Here is a 25,414-nt window from a genome sequence, read left to right as displayed (position 1 = left end):
TGTCGCAACCTTGCGCCACCGCGACACCTGTTGGCGGGAGAGAAGGACGCGGGCGCAGGGGCGGTGCGGGCGCGGGGGCGGTGCAGGCGCGGTCCTCCGGCCGGCAGGGGGCGCGCAACAGCGGGGCGTCCTCGGCGCAGGAGCAACGCGCCTCTCTCCCGGCCGCACGCGCCGTGATTCCGCGCCGCCGCGCGCCCCGCGGGCTCTGCGTAGGGGTTGGCGCCGGAGAGGTCCGGCCGTCGGGGGCTGAAGCCGAGCGCCCAGCCCGCGGAGTCCGCGGCGCCTCGGAGCCTGTGCGCCGCCGCGGCCCGGGAGCGTCGGCCGGGCGGGCCGGGTAAGAGGCGCCCTGGGCGGGCCGGAAGGTGGGTGGGCGGGCGGGGACCGGGGCGGGTGCGCCTCCCCGGGCGGCGCTGGACGCGACGCCGCGGCTTTAGGCCGCGCCGCTAGGGGCTGGTGTCCCGGGCCGTCCCCGAGCCGCCGGTGCCTTCGCATCAGGCGGCCCGGCCCCGGCCGACCCTCCGTGTCTCCCTTCGCGCCTCGCCGCTCCTTTATTTGCCTCGGGTCGCCGGGCCTTCGCATTCCTAGTCTTCCATTCTTCTTTCCCGTTTGTCCACATCTCTTCTGGACCTGAGGGCGGCTTTTCCTCCCCACCGTCGGTAGTGTTTTGGGAAAAGTTCCTGGGCCTCTGGACCCCGTAGGCATGCCTGGGTCACCTGTGGCTGGGGGTGCAAAGGAAGGAATCTTTTCCTTCTGAGGCTGCAGAACGGGGAATCAGGTGTGGACTTCTGTCAGGGACGGGGGTTTACCTGGAAGGGTGGAGGAAGACGTGACTCTGGCACTACCTCGGTCCTTGTCCTTTTAAAGCGGTATTTTAGCTTCGATGTCCAATCACCCAGCATTTTTTTTTTTTTTTTTTTGAGCATCTCTTTTCGCCCAGACCATGTGTTAGTAACAGCGGATGCAAGATTCATAAGATTCTGTCCCCACGCTCTGTGAGTTTAGTTTCCGGGGAAACAGCATAAAAAGCCACGCCTGGGTTGATCCGATTGACCGGAGTGGGGTCTGGAAAGCCTTCCAAAAAGGAGTGAGGCTTGAAACTGAGTCTTGGGGTGTTTTGTTAGATGTGCAAGATGAGGGAAATGTTTCCTGCAGAGGAAGGAAATAAATGTAAAGATACCAGAGGTGAGGCACCTTAGTGCATTCTGGAAACTGCAGGAAAGGCAGAGGTGTGAAGAGGGGTAGTCAGGTCAGATCAATAAGGTTCTTTGAGAAGTCAGTAAAGGAGAAACATGGGAGGTACTTATTGCTAGAGGCAGGCAGATGGGTGGAAAGTAGGATATTCTGGATGAGAGCAAAATTCCGCACATTCTCATGTAGGTGAGGACTGTGTGTCCTTGCAACAGGTGGAGTCTTTAAAGGCTGCAACTCAGTTTCCACAATTTTATGGGGTAAACGCCACAGACGTTTTGACTATAGTAAGGATATTTAGGGAATATAGAGTATTACATTAGTAACTTAAACTGAGAGAGTTATTTTTAGAACTTTATTAAGAAGTGTGCTGCCTGCTGTACAGTTTACAATAGAGAGTAGGTTGTGAGTTAGAAATATAACAAGGTGTCACAGAGGTGTTGGCCCTCTGAGCTGTTCTGATCGTGGAGTTCCGTGACGGATAAAGATAGCCTTTATGGAAAATAGGAATCTGGAGAATTGTGCGTTCCCAAAAGTAACTTTATAAAGTGGATTTCTTTTTACCTGGCTTGTTTTAAATTACCTGTAAGGAGCAGATGATCCAGGGCTGGTATTCATTCCCCAAGTCTTTCATAATAGGAAATAGCGAAGGACGTTCTCTGATACACTTAAGTTACAGGTGACTCGTGGACTTTGTTTGCAATACCCTCCAGCCTATGGTGCTTCGGTAATGATAGACTCTATGAGAATGGATGGGAATACTGAACTATGACAAGGGTGTCAGAGGTGGAGGTACAGGGAAACATTTAAAAAATTCTTTAAAAAGTCATAAATCTTACACACAAAGCAGATGCCTTTTATTACCTGTGTTTTTTGTGGACATCAACAGGCACTGCCCCTTATAGTTCCCTTCCTGTTCCTTTCTGTCTGTATGTACAGTACTTCGCATATTCTTTAAACTTCGTTTTTAATTTGTGATACACAAATATCTATTTAGTGATAAAAAGGTCTTTTCTTACCAAGCCTGCTTCTTTAGGTGCTCAGAGCTCAGACCTTGACTCATTATTAGTTGTATGGTGGGAGTAGTTTTTCTCCCATTAGTTATGGTGTACAATTTACCATGCTTATCTCATATCCTGCTTACCACAAGTTATGTCCTTAAAGGGCTGATCTTACTGTTTCATAATAATATGATTTCAGTAGGTGCATTAATATCTTCTGTCCACTCTGATATATTTAGAAAATATTTGTAAGTCACTTATAATGTTCCAAACATGGTGCTCAGTTAGAGATATAAAGATGAAAACAGAAACAGCCCTTACCTTTAAGGGATTTATGATATAGTAAGAGATAGATGTGTCACCCAGTGGACAGCATAACATGATCTGAGTGTGTTCGGGGGGTAGTTGGTTTTATGTGGGGGTCGTAGTCACCAAAGGCTTGAGATGCACTTGAAAGACGAGTAGGTGGGATGCTTCTGAGACGACGTCTTCCATGTTCTTTTTCTGCCAGTTGCACGTGTTTTAAAAAATACTTTGCCAGCTTAGGTAGAATCTTGAAAAGTCATCATTATTCTGGCAGACTGTGTTTACCATGTTTCTTTTTAAGAAAAAAAAAAAGCATACATGGAAGATTTGTTGATCAAAGGATGGTGTTACCATGATAAAGAAGTAAATAGTGAGAAGGTATTTTAAAGAAGTTATAAAAATCACCTGTTTGTATTTGCATTTGATCCTGGCTTCTTAAGGTATATCCAAATGTTAGAAAGTGCTACGTTTTTATTACTTGGCACCATACTTCATGAAATAAATGTGTTATATCATCTGAAAGGCATCTCAGCATTAATGAGGTTAAGTTCAGGTCCTAACAGAGTCTTGTTAGTGCACTTGTTACATTTCAGTGTTTGCAGTGGAGAGAATGAATGAATCGACTGTGATATATTTACAAGTGCTTAAGGCAACTAAAATAAAGATATACACACCTTTTAAGGAATAGATGGAATAAGCTGTGTCAATAAGATTATATAAAAGGAGGAAAGCATGGAATTAATGAGAATGGGGTTCAGGTTGCTGCTCACCCCTGGGCCCGGGAGATCACTTGGGTGGAATGGGATGGGGGCCATGTGGGTTGAGTGTGGTTTCTTGTCCAGATCCTGTCTCTTGTTTTGGGTGGTGAATTCACTGGTGCTTGTAGCATTATAGTAATTAGTTGAAGCAGTCCACAGAAGTGTGTCGTTGCTGTGGTTAATCCACTTCTGTGAATTTGAAGATCAGTGAGAAGGAGAAAAGTGAAGAAAGCTCTTTTGCATTTACTGGGATGCGGAGATCTGATTTATAAGCTCCGAGTTAAAGAAAACTAGCAGATATGCTGGTGAGATGACATCAGTTTCTAATATTTAAAGTGTGTTTTCGAAGGTTTTGAGACCAGAAACAAGGAACTTTTAAGGAACATGAGATTTTGCTGCACAATGACTTCCAAAGCTTGCAGAGCGAGGAGAATCAGGTGGAATTGTCAACAGCCACCTTCAGTGTAGACTGGAGTCGGAGGAAGTGCAGTCTCGTGAAACCTCACCAGCACCGATGACATTGTTAAGTACTGGGTTCTTAGCCAGAAGGACTCTGCTGGAGGTAGAGAGCCTCTGCGCTGCTTGATTTTGTAACCCTGAAATTGGGAAAATGTTTCCATCAATGTTTACTCTTCTGGCAGGGATATGTCCAGCAGCCTGTTACCTCACACCTTCTCCCCCAGTGCTGCTTCTCCCCTCCCTTTTACCTATTCTTTTTTTTCTTTTAATTTTTATTGTGGTGAAATATACATAACATAAAATTTGCCATTTTTAAGTGCATGGTACCATTGTGCGACTATTGCCACCATCCACCTCCAGAACCTTTTGCCTGCTCTTTACTTTCTCGTGGAGCCTGTGGGCATTGTGTAGTTTCACTGCTGATTCATGTGGCCAAATAGAATTTACTTAATTATTAATATTTCAAAAGTGTTTATTAAATGCCTTCTCTGTGCCAGAAATTGGAGCTGCAAAAGTGAATAAGCTAGTCTTTATCCTTCATAGTTTCAGTGGGCATTTGGGTACTCTGTTTCCATTGGCACCAATGTTATTTGTAAATACTTTTTTTAATGAATTTCTCAAATTTCTTATTAAGCGATATTGGGAGAATTGAAGTGGAGTTAGATTTGCAAACAAATTTTGATAATTTAGCTTTATGATTTCCCAGAATGCGTTGTTTATATTTGTTTCCCAGAATGTGTCAGTCTTACCTTGCTTTTATAAGATTAAAGAAAGATAAATGAACCCATAGTTTGTTTACTAGGCTTTGGTTTGGTGACCAATTGAATGAAGAGGTCTCAAAAAATTAAACTAGGTTAGATGAAAGATGCATGGTCATTTCTGAAGTAGTGTTTTGAGAGCCACATTACAGTTGACCCCTGAGCAACGTAGGGGTCAGGGACACCCACCCTCTGCTCAGTCGATAATCCAAATATAACTGTACAGTTGGCCCTCTGTATCCACGGTTCCACATCCGTGGATTCAACCAACCGCGGATGGTGTGGTACTGTAGTATTTACTATGGAAAAAAAGCCGCATGTAAGTGGACTTGTGCGGTTCAAACCTGCGTCATTCACGGGCCCACTGTACTAAGCTGGACACTCAGCGTTGTTTTTCTTTGCTGTTGCTCTGAGTTTTTCAGGTTCAACTGAAACTTTAAGGATGTGTTACCTAGAGAGGAAGGATTAGTTTTGAATACCAGGTAGGCTGGGAGAAAAGCACATGACAGCCTCTAAAGCTTTTTGGTGCAGTTGTCTTCCACAGTCATTGTGGGCAAGGAATTTCTGAAGCCATGGCCTGGGAGGGGGTTGCAAATAGAGTGTTACCTCTGCAGTCGGCCTAACTGCCTGTTCGGCTCTGGGGTGGACATTGGTCTTAGTCCGGGGGTAGAGCAGTGACCTCCACAGACTGATGTAGGTTTTCATGGAGTTCACACTGACTGTGGATTAAAATAGTGGGTTCTGAAGTGGACCCCGGGGGCATGCCCTACAAAACTTCGGAGACATGGTCAAATTTCAGTCATTAATTTTCCTCCATTTAGCTTCAGTGACTTGAACTTGTCTCAAGCTTAACATGACAAGGTGTTGCCAAGTTCACTTTGTCTGGCACTGAAGACAGTGAGCATTTCCCAGTGGGATGTGCTCTCTAGGAAGTTCTCTGTCCGTGCTGCCGTCACCTGAGCCAGTGAGTTGTCACAGGAGCCTTGAGGAGGAGAAAGTATAGGCATTCCTTGATTTTTTTTTGGGTGACTCATTGGAGCAATCAGCCACCAGTACCCTGGGCTCTGCTTTTATTCACCCTACTTCTGTGCTGCCTTGGGGCCTTTCACTTAGAAATCAAAACTGAGAGCTTTCAGGTAGTCTGCGGTTCAGATATTAAGAAGGGAAGACACTGTGGAAGGCGACTGCAGTTGCCCGGGGCTGACTTCTGCCCAGGACCGGAACGGCTATACTGAGGGAGGGAGGCGGCATCCACCCTCACCCCGCCCCAAGCACAGTGGAAGCGGGTCGGCCAAGGTGCTGGGGGTCTTAGAATCCGTGCACAGAAGGGTGGAGAAATGAGCAGACAGACCGAAGTTTTGCCCGGGGTCAGACGTGACCCGGGGGGAAATTAAATATTTCCCTTCCTGTCTATATCACCTTCTCTTCCTGAGACACAGACACAGGCAAAACAGGATTTGTATAACACAGTTTCAATGGTAAAATGCTGTCTGAGCCTGGGAACTGACAGACTTTTGGAATGTGTCCATATGTTAGAAACTACCCATGTTAAGCATTTCTTTGCAGTTTAGGGATTTTAATCAAAATTTTTTTCCTCTTTCCATCTGTGAGAAAGAAATTGATTTCTTATTTTGAGAAGTGAGCCATTTTGTGGGTTTCAGAACGTTGAGGTGTTTTAAAGGTGGCAGTAAGGATTTACCAGCATGAGCTCTGGAGTTCTGACTGCGTTTGAGATGGGTCTTCCCACTGTGACCTGGGGCAGATTTCTCTCTGGACGTCCCCATTTCCCTCCTGGACTGCTCTTGGTGTGTGATAAGGCTCTTAGTAAGTGTTAACTATTGCTGTTTTTGTTGTTGTCATCCTCTTGTGTTCCTCTATTCTGCCAGGGGTAGTATATATTGATCATTCACATGTAGATTGTTGATTCTGTCTTTGTAATCAGTGTCATTAAAGATTACAGATTTCTTCTAGATCAATGGAATAGAATTGAGAGTCCAGAGATAAACCTTCACATTTAAGGTCAATTGATTTCTTACAAGGGTACCCAGACAATTGAATAGGGAAAGAAAGTCTTTTCAACAAACGATGCTGGACAACAGTATTTCCACACACAAAAGAATGAAATTGGACCACTACCTCACATCATATGTTAAATTAACAAAAAAAAAGGTTGTAGACCTAAATGTAAGTGTATAATACTATAAAAACCTTAGAAAAACCCAGTAAATTAAAAAAAAAAAAAGATTACAGATTTCTACTTGGTGGGATATGAGGAAACCTGGTTATTAATAAGATCTAACCTTCTACCTTCCTGTCACATCTGTGAGGTCATTTCTGGTTTTTTCCCCTTAATTGGGGGCGTATATTACGGTTTTTTCTTTATAAAAGGATAACGGCCCACCACCACCAAAAAAAAAAGGTAGTTAATTGTGCTATATCAGCCTTGTAATAGGTGTTTTTGTAAGGCTTCTACTTTTTGCTGTTGACACAAAATAGAGTTTTTAAAAAATTGAATATATGTAATTAATAATGCCCTGAATCTAGAACTTCCATCTTATCTCATTCTATAGAACAGAAGGATTTCACTCGTGAATTACTTGACCACATGATCTTATATATAGGAAAATTCATTCTAGACGATTATTTTAAAAATAGTACATGGATGTAGCGTTTTGTGTCAGGGTGCTGACTGGTGATATCAGGCATGTTGGCTTCTGTCACTGAATGTTCCTGGACCAGGTGATCTCTTCAGATACCTCTTACCTCTGAAGTTCCATGATACTGCGTTATTTTAACATGGGAAGACTGGAAATCTTCACTACATTTTTGCATTCTTTAACCCCTACCCCTCTTGCCTTTCAGCATTAAACTGAGAAGATGTCCCTGTACGACGACCTGGGAGTGGAGACCAGTGACTCAAAAACGGAAGGCTGGTCCAAAAACTTCAAACTTCTGCAGTCTCAGCTCCAGGTGAAGAAGGCAGCTCTCACTCAGGCAAAGGTAAGAGAAGCTAAGCCCAGCTGTGAGAGCAGAGGTGTACCGGCAGGTGCCTCCTACGGATTAAGAGTAGCCTGCCCCTCTGCCTCTTTGTTGAATATGTAGGGTTCAACATTTGTAAGGGGAGAGGCTGGGTGGGGGGAGGGAGAGGAATAGGAGTTGAATACGGTAATTTCGCTTCTCCTGGGAATAGAACTGTTTCAGGGAATCAGAATGAGGAAAAACATACTCTTGGTTTCCAGCAATGATGCTGGTTGTCAAACTTCAGTATGCAGGTTGTCAATCTTGGTTGTCCAAGATTGAGAATTTGGTTAAAAGGCTATATAACACCTGATACTCTGGTAAATCCTGATTCTGGGTTGGGGCCTGGGGAGTCTGCATTTTTAGGGGGCAGTCCTGCTGTTTGTTATAGGTGGTTTGGAAGCAGCACTTTGAGAACGAAGCTCTGCGGTAACGACTGAGCTGTGATAATGTGTGTTACTGAAGGCTGGAGTTGGTTGTGAACGTATCAGGGTTTGTAGTCTGGGGTAATTGTTTTTGTTTCTGTTGTGTAATGTTGGGCGTTGGCAACATCCTTGAAATCATTCACCAGGTAAAACATTAAAAAAAAAAAAAAGTAGTTGTCTACTGGATATTTGATATTAAAATGTTCCTGTCAAATACGTTTAGGAATGAGAATGGTCTTATGGTTTGCTTGTTGTTGTTTTAGAGTATGATTCCCAGTGGAGGCTGTATCCCCTCCAGATGGGGCAAATATTGGTTCCAAGGGGTGAAAAAAATCCTGCTCTTCTTATGTATAAAGGCCAGATATACACAGAATACATAAACTCGTGTGTAGTGTATCTGTGGTATTAAAATTTCATAGGTGGAGAAGAAAATGTATTAAAAGGTTCCTTGAAGGAGGAGGCAATAATAAAAAAGAAGTTGAGAAGAACTGCTTTAGAGATACATATTTACCAATAAGATGAAATATTTACTGATAAGATGATATCATTTCTGGGATTTACTTTAAAATACTCCAGTCTCTGGCAGGGGAGGCAGGGATACATGAAACAAGATTTGCCATGAGTTGGTAGTTGTTGAAGCCAGGTTAAAGAGACATGAGTTCATTAATCATTCTCCTTAATGTTTGAAAATTCACACAATAAATTTTTTTAAAGTTGGAATTATTTTTCTTTTCCTTCCCTACATACAGCATTAATATTAAAATGTTTACATTTGATTTCTCAGTATTGTAAAAGGTTTTTAGGATTAGGATACCCACAAGTAGAGAAAACACTGTCTTAAAATTTAAATTGGTTTTGTCAGTTCTGTTGATTAGAGTTTTTGTCTTTTTCATATATCATTACCAGATTTAAATTTTTTATGCCAGTACTATTTCTTTTTAAAGAGATAGAATTCCGTCTTTTTAAAACAAACTTTCATCTCACATGAAAAGATTAACAGAACAAGTCTTTTTTTTTTTAAATTAATTTATTTATTTTTGGCTGTGTTGGGTCTTCCTTGATGTACGTGGGCTTTCTCTAGTTGTGGCGAGCGGGGGCTTCTCTTTGTTGTGGTGCGCGGGCTTCTCATTGCAGTGGCTTCTCTCGTTGTGGAGCACGGGCTCTAGGCGTGTGGGCTTCAGTAGTTGTGGCACACAGGCTCAGTAGTTGTGGCTCGTGGGCTCTAGAGCGCAGGCTCAGTAGTTGTGGTGCACGGGTTTAGTTGCTCCGCAGCATGTGGGATCTTCCCAGACCAGGGCTCAAACCCGTGTCCCCTGCATTGGCAGGTGGATTCTTAACCACTGTGCCACCAGGGAAGCCCAAGTCTTGTTTTTTTGTTTTAATTTTTTTTAAGTAGGTCTAATTTTTAAATTCTTCGTTTCATGTAACTTTTGCTTTGGACATAAGATGTATAAATAAGGTTTTACATTCTAATGTTAATGCTATTTCATATATTCTATTCTTGAAGGCCTCAGTCTTCTCTTTTGTAAAGTGACTGACTCCTAGGAACAATTCTCATACTTAATAACATAAATTCCATTAGACTATAAGTGGACATAGTTAGTGGGCAATCTTGGTTCAATGGAAGATAAAATAGAAAAGCAGAAGTCGAAATATAGTAGAGATATACAGGTTAGATATACTAATCCACAAGTGTATGCCCAAGATATAAAAACATACCCATTCCTTGTGAAAGATCCACACTAGTTGAAGTGTAATGCGGAGAATCTAATGTAGAGCTTTTTTCTTATATTATTTCATATGCAAATTTAAATAAAAGCGACCAAACTTTCTGTAAAGCTTTTACAAAAATGGAGGAAATTTGTGTTGTAAAAAAAAAAGGGCTAAAAAAACTAGTATATGATTATTGTAATAACTGAATTAAAAGGCTGTTAAGATTGTTTTTCTCATATCTGAAAGGTTTGTTGCAGAGACCAAAAAAAGCTTTGTTACAAACAGTATGATTTTTAATTTGAAGCCTCAGTACACTTTTCTTATTTTTTGATGATTTTAGAGCCAGAGGACAAAACAAAGTACGGTCCTTGCCCCAGTAATCGACCTGAAGCGAGGTGGCTCTTCAGATGAGCGGCAGATCGTGGACACCCCGCCGCACGTGGCGGCGGGCCTCAAGGTACGCTCCCCACCCCCAGCTGGGTGGGCCTCCTGCTTTCCACAGGCTGCGCTTTACACGTCACTCTGAACACACCTCAGTAGGCCTTGCACTCTAAGCAGTAGCATTTTCAATTTAATGTTTACTTTCATTTTATCAAGTTTAAAACATTCATCTGTTTAAAACACAGTAGTTAATTATAGAAAAATCAGAAACTGGAGGTAGGCAAAAAGGAAAATAAATGACTTCGGTCCTACCCTCCAGAATTTAAAAACTTTGTATTTTGGAATAGCTTTCCATCCTTCGCCTTCTCCACCTTCTGTTCTCTGACTTGCTTTTCTCACTTAATATATTGTGAGTGTCCATCTGTGTCAAAAAGTATAGGACCATATGATCATTTTATTGACTTCACAGTATTCCCCTGTGTGGGTTTGCCGTGAAGCTCTTGGTGGGGTTTCTTGACCAGAGGAACTGGTCCCGCTCCTGCCGGCTGATAGTCTGTCAAGAGGGAAAGGCACCCACCCCACAGTGGAAATTTTCTGAGGATTCTTAGTCATTCAACATTTTTTCCCACAAATTCCCTGCCTAATTTTTTCTTGCTACATCTAATGAAAAACTGGTTAATCATCTTCTGTTATTGTGTGTTGGCTCTAGAACCTATAATATCACCCCCAAGTTTAATCAGCAAGCATTTTCCTTCTTGCTGCATAGCCAATTTTTAATTGTAAAGCATTCCCATCAGGTGAATGTATGGTGATTTACACACCTATTTCCTAACTGTAGAACCAGTAGACCTCTAGTGAACACCTCTGCAGAGTGCTTTCTACGCATTTAAAATTATTTTCTTAGGATAGATTTCCTGAGGTGACATTAGGAGATCAGTCACTTTTATGGGCAATTTATTTAGCGCCAACTTGTTTCCAGCAGAGTTGTATCAGTAAATAGTATCACTTGTAACATGTGAGTGTTTGGGTTTTTCCTACCCTCCCCAGCATTGGGTATTAACATTCAAGCTTTTAAAATCAAGCAAGCTGCTTTATTCTTTATAGCATTTAAAGAAGGATGGCTCATTGTTGAACTTAAGCAGGGTTTATACAGTAAAAGTTGTTTGCTGTCACATATTGAAATGAAAAAAACTAACGTTCATGCTGACAGTCTGGTCTCTGAGTTAGAAACTTTGTGATGGCGGTGTTCTGTAAATCGAGGGGCTCGTTGTTAGCTTCTCCCATCTTAATAATAACTGAAAGGAAATGTCGTTGATGTGCTTTCGTGTTTTTAAAATGTCTTTTATGTGAACACAAATGAATAACCGCCCTTTGGGAGCCCTGCATTAAATAGATTTTTGTAAGATTTCCAGTGATAGGGCCTGGGAGGTGATTACAGTTACTTTCTAATTTCTTTTATTCATCAAATCAAAGTGTTTTTTGAGTTTTAGGTGTAAGGAAACCATGGAGTGTTTGTTTTATGATGAAAAAACATCAAACTGCACAGTGTAATCCAGGAATTGTTGGATTTAGATCCATTGATGATGAGCATAAGCTCTCTTTATCATGCCCGTTTTGTGTTCATATATAAAGTACATTTTACAAACAACCTTCCTGCCTTTGGCGGTGTTGGCATGCTCCTCCTGAAAGAGGTACAGAGTGGGCGCTCGGGGACACTGACCTGTGCTCACTTGGGGCATCTGCGGAGACCAGGGAAGGCATCTTACTTTTATAGACAATAAGGAGGCATCGTGCTAGGAAAACTAACAGAAGAAAGTACGGAGGTTTAGGAACGTGAGACCACGCAGTAGGTCAGGGCTTAGGAGAACCATGGAGATAAAGACCACGAGCCTAGGGCAAAGCCCCCTTCTCATTGTGTGTTTCTAGTTTACTGTGTGCTGTCTGCCTTTTGTTTTTACGATTTCTTTGTTAAGGCTACTACCTCTTTTTCTCTCATAGAGTAGCCCCAGTTTCTAAATGTACAGAAGAGAAATGCAAAATGTTGTCATCTGAACCTGACTTAGTGGACCTTAAAAAATGAATGAGGATGTGAAGGGAGTTACCTCCACCTGTGCAGACTCAGGCCTGAGATGCAGATGCCTGGGGAGGGTGTGCAGTCCAGAGGATTTCACAAAGCCCAAGAGGATGCTTTTTACCTTTTTTTTTCTTTTTTTTTTTTAAATCTTAATATGTCATGTCTCCATGTAATCAGAATCTAAAGTTATTCTATTAAATGACTATAAGAATGTGTTATTCATGAGTTGTTTCGTATTTTAAGTTTTCACAGAGATATATATATATATATATATATATATATATATATATATATATATATAAATAGAAGTATTCTGTGTTTGCTATAAATAATCAAATTTATTGCTTAAAATTTTAGGTGGTGGCAGCTTGTTTAAGACTTCCAGGGAAGTGCTGTAGGGTGTTTATGGAATTAATACTGAAGTGAGAGGTGAAATTCTTTGTCATGTCTGCTGCTCCCAGGCTAGGTGTGTGGCCACGTCAAGTCACTGAACCTCCTCAGGCATCTGCTCCCTCATCTGTAAAGCAGAGGCAGACAGGTGGTCTTCAGGGCCCCTCCTAGCCCTCGTATTTTTTTTTTTTTTGGCTGCCCTGCACAGCATGTGGGACCTTAGTTCCCCAACCAGGGATGGAACCCGCAACCCCTGCTGTGGAAGGGTGTAGTCTTAACCACTGGACCACCAGGGAAGTCCCGCCCTCGTATTTTTTTGACCTTAATTCTGTGAATAAAATTCCAGGACAGAGGATGATACTTACTTTGGCATTTTTCCCTTCCTCAGGACCCGGTTCCCAGTGGGTTTTCTGCAGGAGAAGTTTTGATTCCCCTAGCTGATGAATATGATCCCATGTTTCCTAACGATTATGAGAAAGTAGTGAAGCGCCAAAGAGAGGAGCGACAGAGACAGCGGGAGCTGGAAAGACAGAAGGAAATAGAAGAGAGAGAAAAGTAAGGCCTCGCGCGGATGTGGAGGTGCTCTACGTTTGAAATGGTCGTTCAGATGTTGGTGAATGAACTTTAGTGCTGTCTGTAAGGCTGAGTGAGTTTCCTGGTTGGTCTGAGCAGTTGTCAGGAGGAGTCAGGTTGTTGTTAAGAACGTGTGGTCATTACATCCCAGCACGAAAACAAACTCCAGAGTAAATTTCATATATAGTTGCAGAAAACTTAGAGTATATGTTTTGGGTGAGTTCTTGGAGAAGTAACTTACAAAGTGATGTTGAATAATAGGGTTTTTTCCTATGCTGTGACTCTGCTAGAGTCATAACTACTTAAAGTATTTAAAATGTTATTCTTAACTTTTACTGTTTTTGAGCCAGATGGAGTTTTTAAAAACTCATATACATCTTTTATGTTTTTTGAAAGTATGGGCAACAAGGATTTATTTGCATTTCTTCTTTTAAAAATAGTATTAATTGTTAAATAGTTATATAAAATATTAATATACTATTATTTATTGAATCACTTCATGAAGTGAAAACATGTTCTAGAGAATCAAAATTATTTAATTAACTATTGCCTATTGTTGATACGCTTTAAAATTGAAGGAGGTAAATATCAAGGAAACTTTTTTCTTGCTATTTATATTCATATACCTCTTAAATTTGTTCAGTTTATCTTCTGGATTTTTCTCACTTCTCATACTTTTGCTACTTTAGTCTTTAACCAGTTTGCATGCCCCCCACCCCCCCAAAAAAAAAGTCAAGGTGACGTCCTTGAGTTCACATCTCTGAATTGGTCCATCCGTGGTGAACGTTTGTTTCCTCTTATCACAGGAGGCGTAAGGACAGACATGAAGCTAGTGGGTTTTCCAGGCGACCAGATCCAGATTCCGATGAAGATGAAGATTATGAGCGAGAGAGGAGGAAGAGAAGTAAGGCATGAACACAGATACTATGTTTCAAACATGGTGCAGTTCCACCATTTCATATTCAATTTCATAAATGGTTCATCTGACACTGATTTGGGTAATTTTCTCTCCAGAATCTCAGCAACCCGCATGTGCATGACAGTGTAAATTTACATTGTGTTTTCACATATAGTCTTTCTAACATTTACTTGTTGGACACTTGGAGCATTCCTTAAAATACATGGCCACTCTCGTCTTTACCCTTAGCACAGTCGCACCAACCTGTTCTCTGTATCCAGCTACATTTCTGTTAAGAACAGCACTGAATGGAGAGTCAAGGCACTCATTTCCAGAACCTTTGCCACTAACACGCATGACTGAGCTTCCCTGGATGCTGGTTTCTTTCAGTGTCGTACGGGGAGCAGGGAGACAAGCATTTGAACTAGGTGCTTCATAAGACCTCTTCCATCTCTAAGAGGTCTCTAAGAGCAGCATTGTAGTTGTGTTAGAGCCAAATTCTCAGTGATCACTAGATAGCTAAGCAGTGTTCATTCTTGAGAGAATGGAATGCTACTTATTTTCCCTTCATCATGTTTGATTGCTGGGATTTCCTGGATTTAGATCACCACTTTGGTTGACAGATTGAGATTTAAATGAGAAATTGAAATCTTCTTCTTGTCTCCTAGATACCAGGCACTGTTCTAAGCACTCTGATGGATTACCTCCTTTACACCACACAACTTTATACCACACAACTCAGATAACTGTGATAACCCCTGTTATAGTGGATTAGTGGGAATAGCGTTGTGTGTGAAACGGGTCCATTGTGCATCTAACCAAGATCTTTCTTTACCTGAAAACCTCATTGCAATGTGGTCACCTTTAACATGAGACCTAAGAAGAATGTTATCATGAAGCTGGAGTGTATTTCCACATACATGAACTCTGTTTTATGACCAGCAGTTTGGCAAGCTTGGTCTTCCCAGTGTACAGCCAAGGTTTTTCAGGGCTTAGTTTAAACTTTAAAATACTAAATGAGTTGGAAAGGAGTGGGTCTGTACTAATTTAGAATTCTTACTCTTTCAATGCAGATATGAATTATACAAATTTATAGAATACTTATTGCACAACAACAGAGAACCAAGCTCATAGATACAGAAAACAGATTGGTGGTTACCAGAGGCAGGGGTTGTGGGGAGCTGGGAGAAATGGGTGAAGAGGGTCAAAAGGTACAAACTTCCAGTTACAAAATGAATCATGAGATTGTAGTGTACAGCATGGTCACTATGTTAATAATACAAATAATTGCATAGTTTTGGGGTTTTTTTAGATAATGTTCATTGTTTTAGGCCATTACATTTTGGGGATAAAATAATTGCATATTTGAAAGTTGGCTAAGAGAGTAGATCCTAAAAGTTCTCAACACAAGAAAAACTTTTTGTAACTGTATGTGGTGACAGATGTTAACTAGACTTTTTGTTGTGATCATCTCACAATATATACAAATACCAAATCATTATGTTGTACACCTGAAACTAATATAACATTACATGTCAATTATACCTCAACTGAAAAAAGGCTTCCTGCCTGCTGAGCACACTCAGGCACTGCGTTGTTTTTCTAAGGAGGAATGGAGTTAACATTTGAGTGTGCTCTGTGTGTCAGGCATTATGTTAACATTTCAGACTCATTATCTTCCTAATCAACAAATGCCTGATTTATTAACTTGTTTTAGAATCCAATACATAGGTTGAGTATTTCTTGGTTTCATCTTTCCAGCTTACAAATGAGCTGCCCTTTTTTGTGAGGAGGTGTGCCTTCAATACTGAGGACATTTTTTTTTTTTTTTTTTGGAACATTAGCAGGAACGATATAATCTAATAATAGGGAAGTAATGGTGTTAATATCCGTTATGTGTACTGCTGTTAACATATTGATGGTCATATTTTAACGTGATTAGTAGCAAATTTTCAGTAAACCCTGAATTTTGTATACTAAACTCACTGGAGCTGATCTTTTCAGAATCAGTTAATAATCACTTAGGTCTTAGTGGCAAGGTGAAAAATGATAATAGGTATTTCAAAAGACATAGAAGTTTTATTAAGGCTCATATTTCTCCGGTGAAAAATGATAACAGGTATTTCAGAAGACATAGAAGTTTTATTAAGGCTCATATTTCTCTGTAAGTATTTTTTCTAGTCTAGGCCTGTTAATCATTATGCATATACACTGGCTTTGGGGGATTTCTTTTGTGAAACATTGTGTGCTGGTGCAGCATGGTTTTGTAATTGGTTTCTTTAATTTACATTGTATCAATTTTTTAGGAGTGGTTCATTGATGATTAAGTTATAATACACATGTTAGCACTTCTCCCTAGTGAAAAATTCCTTATGTTCTCTGCTCATGTTTTCCCTCTGGTTGTCTGGTAGAAAATGGAGTCTACTTTGGTTTGTTCGTGTCCACCATTCTCTGTCCAGGAAACATGAGCAGGAATGGTGACAACACAAAACAGATTGTAACCAGAAGTACTGACACTTCCAACTAGGTGTTCAGTCCCAGTGGTCTGCATCCTGGAAAGAAGGGTGCTGTCTTGTGGGGGATGCTCTGGCCTCACAGGGAGCTGGGTTTCATTCTGTCTCTGCCTGTTCACTCTCCCGCGATCATTTTCTCATCTGGAAAATGGAAGCAGTGATACCTACTTCTGTATTTTTAATCCTGGATTCAGATACTGAAGTCTTCAGATGTTAGTGGGAGGGATGGAGTAGCATCCCTTCTTGCTTCTTTCTTTGGAGGGTGGTGTGATGTGGCAGGTGGCGTGTGTCACATTCCTGAGGATCCGGCATCTGAAACGCTTTCCCTCCTTTAATTGGTGGAATTTCTGTTTCTGCAGGTATGGGCGGAGCTGCCATTGCACCACCCACTTCTCTTGTAGAGAAAGACAAAGAGTGTACGTACCTGTTTCTTCCCCTCTCTGTTCAGATACACATCTTTAACCCAGTTGTGGGAAGTCGTAGCTGGAATCCGCCAGGTGTCCTGAGTGCAGGGAAATGGCTGGAAACCCGTCCTTGCTCTAACCCTCAGCCAAGTGCTCCCTTCCACCCCTTAAGTTTTATACCAGGCTCTGAGGCATGGGTTTTTCTCTTGGGAGATGCTTTTTTTGTTTGTTTTTAAAAATAATTCATTTTGTCTTCTCCAACATTTCATTATTTGGAGTTAGGTAAAAACAAATAGTAGCTGAGTTTTTGTGCTCGGTGGTCTAGGGGCTGTTCAATTTGTGACCCTCCACAAGGTGGCAGCACCTTCCTGGGTTAGGTCCGTGCACAGGTTGTGTGCATTTACTCAGATTGCCAAAACAGTCTTCTCCCAGTGATCTGTTCTAGAATTTGGGGTTGGAGTTGGACTTTGAAGAGTCATGAAGCTCATCTTCCTACCCTCTGGGTTGGACCATACCTAAACTATCCCAAGAAAATGTAGTCATCCCTAGTGCTTTTTAATACCTGTTGCACCATGAATGTTACCTTTTTATAAAGAAGGTAATTAAAAAATTGTTAAATACCTTTTGTGTGAAAATACCTGACGAACCATAAACCCCAGTTGAAACCAGTCTCTGGGAGTGGGACCCAAGCATCTGGATCAACAAGCTTCCTTGTTGATTCTAATGTGTAGCTAGGGTTACAAATCACTGAACTGGCATATGGTCCCTAACCTCAAAGACCTTTATTGTCTGCCAGGGTAATAAGGTCGTAAGATGAGCGTCTTAAGACAGGTACACAGGATGCTATGGGAGTCAAAAGAGGGGTTGATCAGATCTACTGGAACATACAGAAGGTCCAAGTGCAGTTCAGAATTGTTTTGTCGCATTTTGGTAAGCCTATTTTATTTTCATCCAACAGTACCCCGAGACTTTCCTTATGAAGAGGATTCACGACCTCGCTCACAGTCTTCCAAAGCTGCTATCCCTCCCCCAGTGTACGAGGAACAAGACAGACCCAGATCCCCAACTGGCCCCGGCAACTCCTTCCTCGCCAACATGGGGTAATGGTCCGGGTGCTCTCACCTCGGCAGGTGCAGGGAGGGCGGGGCCGAACGGGAGGCACTGTCAGCCCTTCCAGTAGGTGCAGCATGTTTTGGGATGGGGCCTTTTTTGGGTTTATGGGGAGATGCTCAGTGTGCTCGGTCACGCAGCCTCCTTCTTGAGGATCAGGGTTCAAGTCACATGGAGGGTATCCCGGCATGTACTGTTAGGTTTTGTACAAAACATAAAGCTGTCTCATGGAAATTTTGAAAGATTTAGATGCTGAACATTATATTCTCTAGTTAGGAATAGTTTGTGATCATTATATTTGTTTTCATAACATTTGCAAATAGGTCATATGAATTAGAGCTGACTTACGCTATGTCCAAAAGATGAATGACATCTTTTTTTTTTTGATAAAATGACCTTTGCTTTAAGGTCATGGTTCTATACCTTTGGTCTAAAGACTCTCAGTCGTTCTAACTATAATTAGAAATTTGTTGGCGTATGAAAATCAGTTTTAAGGTTGACTTTCAGATGGGGCTTGTGGATTTTAAGTCTCACTGGATTTGGCATGTGTTTTGGTTAAAAGAGTGTTTTATGTGGTTTACTCTGTTCCTCGTGCTCTGAGGGGTTGTCAGGTGAAGCAGCGTTGCACTAAGGCCTTTGTTCTGTGTCCTCTAGAAGGACTGCCTCTGGTGGCAGTGCTGTGACTGTAGTAGTGACACTGGTCTGCCCTCACCTGTGTGCAGGTGCTTTGATTCTTAGTGTCCTCGGAGCTGGGCTAGTCAGAGTTGGAGGAGATGGGTCCTCCACCATAGGGTTTGCACACTGCAGGAGGATTTGGAGTTTCTCATCTTGTGTCCATCTTCTAGACCTGTGCTGTTCTCTGTGGTAGCTAATAGCCACACGTGGCTGTTAAATTAGTTGAAAGTGAATAGAATTTAACATGTATTTCTTTAGTCACACTAGTCTCAAGTGCTCACCAGGCTAACAGCTACCGTACTGGGCAGTGCAGATGGAGAACATTTCCCTCATTGCAGAAAGGCTGCCCTAGAGTGTATGCTGGAGGGGGACAGATGTGAAGCCATTGGGGTGGTTTTGTTTGGTTTTTTCTGCTAATGAAAAAATTGACCTTTTGCTGGTAAGAACTGACTTTTTGCTGAATCCCCTTTAAACAGGAATTAAATCTTTATGCCTAAGGAAGATACAGTGTAGTACAGTTCATCAGTTTTCAGTCTTTTCTTTTTAGCCCTAGAACAGCTTGTTCAAATGAAATATTTAAGGAAATTACATACATGAAATACTGTAGGTACAGTTCTGGTTGAAGCAGGGTTTTGTGATTTAAGCCCTAAGTAGCAGTGGTCAATGGGGGGCACCCTTGAGACCCATGAGGCTCCTCACGGTGCAGTTTGAAAACTGTCATGGGATTAGAGAAAGAGCAGTGGACTGAGAATCCGGAGTGGTGGGTTACACTTTCAATCCTGCCATTAACTCCTACAGAAATAATTCTCATGTGGTGTCTTGCTTTGCTTTCAATTAGCCTTAAGCTCATCAGCCCATCTGGGCCTCAGTTTCTTCATTTCCAGCTCTGAAATAGATGGTCCCTAAGTGTCCTTTCATGTATGAAGTCAGTCATTGGAAACTCTGCTGTACTATTTAGAAAAATGCAATCATCTTCATTATGTGAAACCATATTTATTTTTTGACAGGCTCACTTTAAAATAAACTGGTTATGAGCCCTGTAGCAGAGCAGATACTGGAGCACACAGGAAGTCTAGTGTTTTCTAACAGGCCCTGGGGAAATCTCACTAGGGGAACTAGTGTTTCCCTCATCTCAGGGGTAATCTCAGGATGCCCAGGATTTCAGCATTCACTTTTTATCTTTCTCCTGAACATTCCACGGCTTCCATCTCATGGCCCGTTGGTAATTATATGTGGCCTCATGGAAGCCCTTGTGGAATTTACACTCTCTCTTTCCAGAAGGAGATTACTGTGATGTAAAATCCAATTTATGCTGTAGCTGATGACGTTGAGTGCAAGGACTTTTCTCTTTTTCCTCCCCACAGTGGCACAGTAGCACATAAAATCATGCAGAAGTACGGCTTCCGGGAAGGCCAGGGTCTTGGGAAGCACGAGCAGGGCTTGAGCACAGCGCTGTCAGTGGAGAAGACCAGCAAGCGGGGAGGCAAGATCATCGTGGGCGACGCCACTGAGAAAGGTGGGCCTCCCCTTGAGCGGGTCCCTGGGGGTGAGCAGGGTGGAGGCAGGCCAACCTGATTGTGATGCATTCCAGCTCTGCGTTGTGGAAACTGAATCCTGAGGCCCGTTTTTACAAATAGTTCAGAACAGACAGAGAGATAGGAACGCCCATGGAAGAAAAAGAAGACAAGAGACTTTGGCAGAAATGAATAGGACTCCAGAAAATCATGTCATGCCTGCTTCTACTAGCAAAGAGCCTTGTTACATTGATAAAACCATAGTTATGTTTTTATAGCAAGACAGAGCCATACACAGTATATCGGTGATTCTGTCTGCTACATCTCCATCCTGTAAGGGTTCTCTGCTCTTTTCTTTTTTCTGCCCTTTCATCCTAATTTTCTTACTGACTGATCGCTCTGTGAGACTAATGTTATTTTGCAGTCTACTGGTAGGTGATGCCTCCTTGGTGTTTTATTTTCATTTGATTGTTACAGTCTGTTCTGTAGTGAGGGCGTATCGGAATGAGTCAAACATGACTTAGCATTTTAAGGAGAACTGAGTGGTTTTGAGTCAGCTTAGCTGAACACCTTTTCCTAAAGAAGGGAGAGAACTTTTCTGGGAGCCCTGTCGACGCACAGCTTTAGGAAGCAGCAGTGAGCCTCACAGGCTAGAACCAAAAACCAGCAGTCGCCCGGCTTTGTGGGAGTGTCTGAAATTGGTCAGCTAGGGGCTGGCTAGTTAACAGCTCGTTACACTGGGCTGGGGACCTTCGGCCACCGCCTGAGCCAAGACTCACCTCTGAGGGTCGTGACCACTGTGCTCTGTGAGCCCTTTAGGAAGTGAGCTGAGCAAAAATGCAGGTAGTTGGGGATATTAAAAAGTTCTAGAAATTATGGTAAAAATTATACCAAAGCGAAGTGATGCCTTCTGCCAGGCCAGATAAGGCTGCATTTTTGCTGAGAGACTCTGTGGATGCTTATAGATGGCTCTAGGACATAGATAGTGGGGATTGCTATTGAAATTAAATTATTCATTGTAACTTGGACTCAGTGCTGTAACATGTCTATGTCTGATGATGTTTTCTTACAGATGCAGCCAAGAAGTCGGATTCAAATCCATTAACTGAAATACTTAAGTGTCCTACTAAAGTGGTCCTACTAAGGGTAAGACGCAGAAGGAGGAAACCTGTTTGCTCTCTTTGAATTGTGTCACTCCACCTTGACCTGTCCCTGCATGCTTGCAGCCCCCCTGATGACAGAACAGTTAAAGCAAACTGAAAATGACACTTTTGGATAGACTCCATATAAGACTGATTTTTAGATTCCTGTTTCACTAATGCTTCTTCGCCAAACACAGTATGTAAGACTACAGTGAGTGATTACTTTAAAATATTTGAAATTGTTAGAAGTTCAACTTGGTTTATATATTTTGATGCTTGCACAGTTGCTCTTATAACTCTTTATGAAGCTTAATGTATATTTTTATTTCTTATATATGTTTTAATACCAACTTTGGGGTGTTTCAGGGATGAAAATTTTCTTCGTGTCATTTGGGATTAGGAACGTTTGCCATCATGGAAAGAAGCTATTTATACATCCCTTTTAAATATTTGTAAATTATACTTTACAATGGAATTTATGTATTTATTTTTGTTTATAGAACATGGTTGGTGCAGGAGAGGTAGATGAAGACTTGGAAGTTGAAACCAAGGAAGAGTGTGAAAAATATGGCAAAGTTGGAAAATGTGTGATATTTGAAGTAAGAGGGGTTTCTTTTGATGTTTATAAACCCAAGTTACAATTGATAGACTACAAAACATTTTCTATAGAGACAGAGTGTGCTGTAAGTAACATATTGTCATACTATAGAAGGTGACAGATGTTGGTTAGTTACACTGCTTTTACTCAGTTATTACAATTTCAAACATAAACACAAGAAGGACTTCAAATTTTATTTGGTGAAGAAACATTTCATTTTGTGACTGAGGTTTAGACTTGATGACCGTGTGCTCAGTAGTTTAGTGACTTGGACGTGCCTCTGGTCTCACTCATTTGGCAGGTGTTTTCTTAGTGCCTCCCACACACCCAGTACTGCACTGAGAGCCTTGTGGGTGGGGAAACACATTCTGTGCTCTTGGTGATAACGTTCAGTTGAAGAAACAACAAAACAAACATGTGAAATTAGAGAACATTCAGTTGCTAGATTCTGTAATGTTGACTTATAAGTACAGGAGGTGAGAGAAGGATTAGATCCACACAAAATAGTTAGAGGAGGCTTTGTGAACAGTATCAGATGTGAGCGAAGCTTTGGAATGAGTGGGTAGGATTTGGGTAGGAGAGAACGGGTGTTCAGACTAGGGTCGCGGCTTCTGGGAGACTGAGGAGGGCTGCAAAATGGAGTGGTTGGGCGTGGTGGGGGTTAGCAGGAGCCGCGCTTATACAGTGGCAGTGGGGCTATGTAAGCGGGGCCTAGAAAGCTCCACCAAGGAGCTTAGCCTCATACGAGAGACGGTTAGCATACAGATCTTTTTACCTTAATTTCTGCTCACTTCAGCTTCTCCTCCATATCATGTTGCTGTCTGTTGACTGCGTAATTATTTGTTTATGTGTCAGATGGCATAGGACCTCCAAAGGTCCTGCTTGGCTGTGTGTTCCAGCACTTAACACAAGACCTGTCATAAACGGACCTTCAGCAGATTTTGATGATGAATGAATTATACTTATTTCCTTGGTATTTGACCATTGCTTATCTGTATATGATGATAATTGGAATACTTACTCTGATAAAAATCATTTATGGGAGAAAACTCACATTCAGTGTTATCTCCGATGATATCTTTACCTACTATACTTTCATTTCTTTTCCAGATTCCTGGTGCCCCTGATGATGAAGCAGTACGAATATTTTTAGAATTTGAGAGGGTTGAATCAGCGATTAAAGGTAAGTTGTACAGCTAACTATAAAGAATTAAAAAGTTGAATTTGTGATCTTAATCTGTGTAATTAAAACATGTTCTTGTAATGTCTACTGGAATACCTGCCTTAACTGACTGTCTTTTTGTTTGCCTTTTAGCTGTTGTTGATCTGAATGGGAGGTATTTTGGTGGACGGGTGGTCAAAGCATGTTTCTACAATTTGGATAAATTCAGGGTCTTGGATTTGGCAGAACAAGTGTGATTGTAAGAACTAGAGCCTGAGTCATCTCCAACGATCCTTCAACGAGCCGCAGACTGAGCAGAGAGCAAGGCGACAGGCAGCCTGCATGGCTGTGGGTACAGAGACTCTGGAAGGACTTCTAAGATATATGTTGACTGATCCCTTTTTTATTTTGTGGTTTTTTAATATAGTATAAAAATCCTTTAAAAAAAACAAACAAAAAAACAATCTGTGTGCCTCTCTGGTTGTTTCTCTTTTTTATTACCACTTCTGAGGTGATTACATTTTTTGCTAGGATTTCATGATAATTCTCAAGTGCTTCAGTGATAACGGCATTTCTTGCACTAAAAAAATCTAGAAAGTTTTGGGATATGGGGTTGTGTTACCCTTTGCTTTTCTTTTTTTTTTTCTTTTTGATTCATTTTAATAAAACCTGCAAGTTACTAAACTGTAGCTTCATAAATTCTATAATAAAGTATCATCTTGGCAGTCTGCCAAAGGTGAAAATTTCTGCTTTCTCTAACAGAGAAATTCTTCTTATTGACTCCAATCGTAGAAAAAACTCTTTATGACCTAAACTAAGGTTGAAGAATTGTGAGCCTACCATGACCTGTTTGGATGAATCATTTTCGGTTAAGCTAAGTCAGACTATAGAGTTTGTGATGGATTTAGGGGTATTTGGGTATAGAAATCATGAATATAGCCTTTGTTTTCAGATATTCAAGCCTAGTCTTTAGCGTAGATCAGAAGTGACCGGTTAATTCAAAACCTCGCAGGTACATTGTAAATGTGTGCCCGATTATGTTTTGGAAATGGTGGTTCCCTGGGGTCACGTTTCTACTGGCAAAATTTGCAGTAGTGTTAGTTCTCATACATAATTTTAAAATGTGTAAAATTCAGCCACATCAGCTACTTAAACTGTACTGGCGATTAATATAATTACGGAATTGTGAAAAATTGTATCATTGAAGTGCAGTGGTGTATGTGGCTCAAACATTTAGCAGGGCCCAAAACAAAACAGATAAAAATGTTTGGCACTACGGTTCATTGGCCAGAGCAGGAAGTGTTTCCAGAATATACTTGTGCCTGTGTTCTGTTCCTTGCTTGCCCAAATGTTGCATGTGACTTACCTGAAGCGGCAGCTGCGGGACGTGCGCCTGTGTTGTCTCTTTAGGTCTTTACGACATGAGAGCGTCTTGTGACCCTGCGGGGGAGGAAAGTACTCAGCATTTCTTTGCATCCATGGACTTGGTTTGGAGACATAAGGAATATTCTGACCCTTTTTAAAAAAGGATTTTCTCATGTTTTTATTTAACATAAATAAAAGAATAACATTTTCTCTTTTGTGGTATTATTTTACTGAGTAAAAGTGAATTAAGACTCTGCTTTTGAAATAAAAGTGCACATGCCCTGAAATAAATTTGGGTTAAAGAATATAAGGTAAAAGAGTTACATAATTGGACAGAATTTTGTAGGACGTGAGAAATCAACAGCCAGCCTGAAACTAGAACAGGTCTACCTGCGGACTTAGCTCCGGAATACCAGTGATGGCGCCTGGCTTGGGCTTACCAGTACCTAAATGTGCTCACGCTAAGTATTTGTTATGATGGCTTAGTTTAATTTGTATAAACCCTAATGTTTTAAACTGTAAGTTTCAACCCCTTTGTTACCTGCATTATTATTGTTATGCTTTATAATAACATTGTTTATTTGCATTTAGGTGGGTTTTCCCAACATTCTCATGATCAACCACAGAAATGCAAGTGACTGCACTACTTTGATTTTTATTAGCATGGGTACAACTTAGTGAATGTCTTTCTCCCCAATCTCTCTAATAATTAAATTATCCATGATTGCAGTAATTACTTAGTACATTACTTGCAGTGAATTTCCAACATTAGAATAATTTTAAATCTCCTGCAGTGTAGTGCTTGAGAAATTTGAAATTAATTTTCAGTATTAACTAAAATTCAAAGTAACTTCAATGGAAAATTTTCAATGTAAATTGAAAATTAATGAAGCTACAATATAACTAGAAAGGTTCTGTGTAATAGACATTTGTCATTCTGGGCCCGATTGTGATCTGAAAGCCCTTCCTGTGTTTGGGGTTCCCCCGCA

At 41.3% G+C, this 25,414-nt stretch overlaps 1 protein-coding gene across 1 annotated transcript; it reads left to right on the top strand.

Annotated features, from left to right (window-relative positions):
- Positions 1 to 210: 210 nt before the first annotated feature.
- Positions 211 to 24,635, top strand: RBM17 (RNA binding motif protein 17). Its single transcript, XM_059912152.1, has 12 exons — positions 211 to 334; positions 7,333 to 7,470; positions 9,967 to 10,083; positions 12,860 to 13,026; positions 13,851 to 13,948; positions 16,815 to 16,871; positions 17,818 to 17,959; positions 20,009 to 20,160; positions 21,231 to 21,304; positions 21,801 to 21,899; positions 23,009 to 23,081; positions 23,214 to 24,635. Exons 2-12 carry the CDS (start codon positions 7,348 to 7,350, stop codon positions 23,315 to 23,317), a joined length of 1,206 nt encoding a protein of 401 aa, XP_059768135.1. The 5' UTR covers positions 211 to 334; positions 7,333 to 7,347; the 3' UTR covers positions 23,318 to 24,635.
- The last annotated feature ends 779 nt before the right edge of the window (positions 24,636 to 25,414 follow it).

Source organism: Balaenoptera ricei, chromosome 2 (genome assembly GCF_028023285.1).
Source record: "Balaenoptera ricei isolate mBalRic1 chromosome 2, mBalRic1.hap2, whole genome shotgun sequence".
NCBI classification, from domain to species: Eukaryota; Metazoa; Chordata; class Mammalia; order Artiodactyla; family Balaenopteridae; genus Balaenoptera; species Balaenoptera ricei.
This window is presented reverse-complemented; position numbering and strand designations above follow the sequence as displayed.

What these genes read in the sequence shown, in the direction of transcription:
- RBM17 (XM_059912152.1), top strand. Translation starts at nt 7,348, where the DNA reads ATGTCCCTGTACGACGACCTGGGAGTGGAGACCAGTGACTCAAAAACG. An exon ending in GAAATAGAAGAGAGAGAAAA is followed by an intron (nt 13,027 to 13,850) that starts GTAAGGCCTCGC and finishes CTCTTATCACAG; the next exon opens with GAGGCGTAAGGACAGACATG. An exon ending in CTAAAGTGGTCCTACTAAGG is followed by an intron (nt 21,305 to 21,800) that starts GTAAGACGCAGA and finishes TTTTGTTTATAG; the next exon opens with AACATGGTTGGTGCAGGAGA.